The 4,233-nt window shown below is 49.0% G+C and overlaps 1 protein-coding gene across 1 annotated transcript in view; it reads left to right on the top strand.

Moving 5' to 3' along the window:
* EFCAB6 (EF-hand calcium binding domain 6) overlaps window positions 1-4,233 on the top strand; it is a 322,393-nt gene that overhangs the window by 302,309 nt on the left and 15,851 nt on the right. The window contains 1 exon segment of the mRNA XM_006866905.1: window positions 3,424-3,592. Within this exon segment, the coding sequence (XP_006866967.1) occupies window positions 3,424-3,592 (169 nt within the window).

Raw genomic sequence — 4,233 nt, forward strand, 5'->3', positions numbered from 1 at the left:
AGCAAACTGGGGGTCGTACCCATTTTACAGTTGAAGCAGCATAGGCTGTAAGAGGTGCCCTTTGGGCTCCAGGTCCCTGAGTTAAACATGGAGTTGCCCGACCTCTCTCTGGCACAGCGCTGACCCCGCCTGGGCCAGGGGAGAGGCCTGCTCCCGAGGCTCTTCCCTCATCTGCAGGAAGGGTTGGTCATATCTCCAGGGAAGGGAGACTTCACAACACACCTGTGAGTACTCAGACGGCAGTTACCTGCAATCCACCAGTCAAGCACACATCGTGCTGTGCAGCCATCAGGGGCTGGGTGGTTTCTGGAGCTGCAAGTACAAAGGTCCCTGTCCTTGTGAAGTCCGAGTTCCAGTGGGCGATGGCAGGTGTCCTGGGTCACTCGTGCTGATGTAACAGAAAGACCACGCTGGGTGGTTGTAGCTAACACATTTATACTCTGGCACCTTAGAAGGCTCTAGAAGTCCGAATTCCAAGCACTAAGGAAAAGCTCTCTGTATCTCTTGGCTCTGAGGGAAGGTCCTTGACCTTTATAGCATTTGTGGGCCCACAGCCCCTGGGAGATCTCCACGCATCTTGGCATCAACCTTCCCCTGGGTCTAGGAGGTTAACAGCACAGGGACCATGGGTCCAAAGGACACATTCCACTTCTGGCTGGATGGTACTTCTCTGCTTGCTTCTCTTGTAAGAACAAAGATGATGCAGGCCGTACCCCTTATATTGGGTCAGTGTGAGACCTGAATACGGGGGTTGCATCCAGCCCTAACCCCCTTACAACTGATTGGCTGTTCAATCCGATCACACCATGGAGGAAGATTCTATCATTGCATAACTTCCAAAGCACCAAGAATTATGGACCACCAAAGCTGACACTCATCTGGGGGAAACGCAATTCAATCCGTAACAGTAGGCAACAAGCAGTCAGTTTACTAAAGCAGTAAGTTAAAAGGTGATAAGGAGAACAGATGAGGGGTCAACCGCACAGTGAAGATGCCCAGGTTCTAATCCCCACGCATCAATGTGTTACCTCACGTGGCAAGCGGGGATTAAGGTGGCAGGTAAAACTAAGGTTGCTGATCCAATGACCTTGAGATCAGGGGGCTATTCTCGAGTATCAAGGTAGGTACAACAGAATCACAACCATCCTCAAACAGGGAAGAAGAAGGCAGCAGATTCAGCGTGAGAATGGTGCACTGTGGGAAAGACTGGAGCCACCGTTGTGACATTGAAGATGGGAGAGGCAGCCACGAGCCAAGGGCCGTGGGCACCTCTAGGAACCAGACAAGGAAAGGAAATAGAGTCTCCCCCTGGAGCCTCCACGTCTTCACTGTAGCCCATTGCCACACTTTGGGGGCTCCAGAACTGGAAGAGAATAAGCGTGTGGTGTTTTAAGTCAGAGCTTGTGGTATAATTAAAATTTTGCTGAAGATAATTTGAAAATGGTTGCAGGAGTACATCAACAAGGAGCTGCCATAAATTCAGATCAAATTCAGAAGGGGACATGGAACAAGGATTTCATTACTGGCCTCAGATGGTTTGGGGCTGAAAGTAAAGAATACCAAACAAATGTTTATTTTAGTTTTATTGACGATGCAAAGGCATTCGACTGTGTGGATCACAACAAACTTTGGATAACAAGGCTATGTATGAGTATCCCAGACCACTTCATTGTGCTCCCGTGTCACCTGTACATGGAACAGAACAAGGGGCTGTTGTGTGGTTTAAAATTAAGTGAGGTGTGTGTCAGGGTTGTAACCCTGCACCATATGTATCCACTCTGTATGCTGAGCAGATAATCTGAGAACCTGGGCTAAATGAAGAACACGGCATCAGGATTGGAGGAAGGCTCATTTACAACCTATGATGCACACGGCACAACCTTGCTTGCTGACAGCAGAGAGGTCTTGAAGCACTTGCTGATGAAGATCAAAGAATACAGCCTTCAGTATGGATTGCACCTCAATGTAAAGAAAACAAATATCCTCACAAGAGGACCAATAAATAACATCATGATAAATGGAGAAGAAATTGAAGTTGTCAAGGATTTCATTTTACTTTAATACACAATCAGTGCTCATGGAAGCAGCCGTGAAGAAATTAAATGTTGCATTGGACAAATCTGCTTCAAAAGACCTTTTTAAGGCAGGTTAATACGCTGGAATGCAAGATTGGCAGTTCAAACTCACCAGCAGGTCCTTGGAAACCGTATACAGGGTCGCTATGGGTCAGAACTGACTCGACGACACTTAACAATGACAAGAACAAAGAACTTTGAGGACTAAGGTGTGCCTGACTTAAGTCATGGCATTTTCAGTCTTCCACACTGAGACAACCTGGGGAGAAAGGACTGTGGCTAGCCTGTGGGTCACAGTGCTTCATTGTCTGATGGCAGTGCCGAGAGATGAGCCTTTTAGACTAAAAGGCGCTCAGAATTCACAGTGGACTTGAGCTTGTCCATGCTGGTGATGATGGTGTAGAACCAGACAACATCGGCCTGTTGTACATGGCCTCATCATGACAGGTAACAGCCACCGCTCCAGTTGCTGTGTGGAAGAGAGGCCGTGAGGTTGAGTGGACCGTGTAGTGAGGACGGGTCAGAGGATGCAGGCAGAGGAGGAACATCCAGGTTCCGGGGGTGATCAGGTGACAGATGATGGTGCCCTGGAGTGTGGGGCTGAATGGGAGCCTGCTGACAAGTGGCCTGAGCCCCGGACATCTGCATAGTGGAGCCACAGGACTTCCTGAGGGATTGCTTGATTGGAGTCGGAGGAAGAGAGTCAAGAGGGCCTTCCAAGGTTTGAACAATTGGAAGGAAGGAGTCATCAACTGAGACGGGTAAGTTTCAGGTGGTGCCAGATTGGGGAGGAAGCCTGCCATTCACTGGGTTCATTAGCGACCACAGGGCAAGGAGGAGCTTCCTTAACAGCACTGGAGTTCAGTAGAAAAGTCTGGGCAACATTAAACTCCCTGCTTTGTTTTTAAATGGAAAGTACTTGTACATTGAAACAAAGAGCAGACCCATACACGCTCCTCAGGATTTCAAAATATCAGACACTGTGAGTGATTGCAGTGTTGAATATCCCATGAAGGATAAGTCCTCCTTTCTCTGATGTAAATATCCAATTGTCTCTTCTCCCCCCCTGCCCCCCATCCCACACCAGCAGTGTATTTAAATGTCTCCTAGGATCTGAACTTCAGCTGTATATTTAATCCCAAAACTCATTTGATTGATGTGATTTGGCACCAACACACTCCATCTTTGGAAATAAAGATTAAACTAGAAACTTACCGTCTCTGTGTCTTCCTTGTTTTATTTCCATCATATTTTGGTTCTCGAAACCTGAGTCACCACAGTCATTCATTATGATTATTAGTATAACGTTCATTTTGATTAAAGCCCAGTTTCTTTCCTTTCTCGCTAGACCCCAGCCAGTCCGGCGAGTGAGCCCTATACCCCACCGCTCCAGAACTGTGAGCCCATTGAGAGCAAGCTCAGAAGGAGGATGCAGGGCTGTTGGCGGGAACTCCTGAAGGAATGCAAAGAGAAGGATGCGAACAGGCTAGGAGAGATCCGCACTGCCGAGTTCCTGGGTTTGTCTCAGTTACATATTCAGTCCACAATCCAGTGTCACCTCCAGGTGGTGGGAGCCCTTCTCAGTGGGCACAAATCTCCACCCCACGGCAAGGGCGAGGGAGGGACAGACCAGGGAGCTGGTAGGGACCCTCCAGGCCCAAACAGCAGCCTAGGCACCTCCTTCAACCAAAGTCTCCAGGGGCAAGACTTGGCAGCATGCCCCCTGCCACAGGTTCACAGGGTCACATCGTTGATGTTCAGTATGAGAATCAGACCTGGAGAACTCACAGACAGAACAACACGAAAGTGACTGTATGTGGCCAGCTGATGGCAGTGGGGGTGTGGGTGGTAGGGAATGGTGGAGGAAGGGGGTACAGATGGAGACTCCACTCACATCCACGCTCCTCTTCCCTCTCCTCTCGGTTTTCATCAGTTGCTCTGCAGGAGAAAGATGAGGCTGTCTGCTTCCGTAAAGATCTGCAGTTGCGGGAAGCCTGTGGAACAATTCTCCTCTGCTCTACAGGTCACCAAGAGCCAAAGTTGGCTCAGTGGCCATAGATTGTTGTTGTTGTTAGGTGCCATCGAATCGGTACCGACTCATAGCGACCTTATGCACAGCAGAATGAAACACTGCCCGATCCTGGCCAACCTCACTACT

This window comes from Chrysochloris asiatica, unplaced genomic scaffold (genome assembly GCF_000296735.1).
Source record: "Chrysochloris asiatica unplaced genomic scaffold, ChrAsi1.0 scaffold00097, whole genome shotgun sequence".
Taxonomy (NCBI): Eukaryota; Metazoa; Chordata; class Mammalia; order Afrosoricida; family Chrysochloridae; genus Chrysochloris; species Chrysochloris asiatica.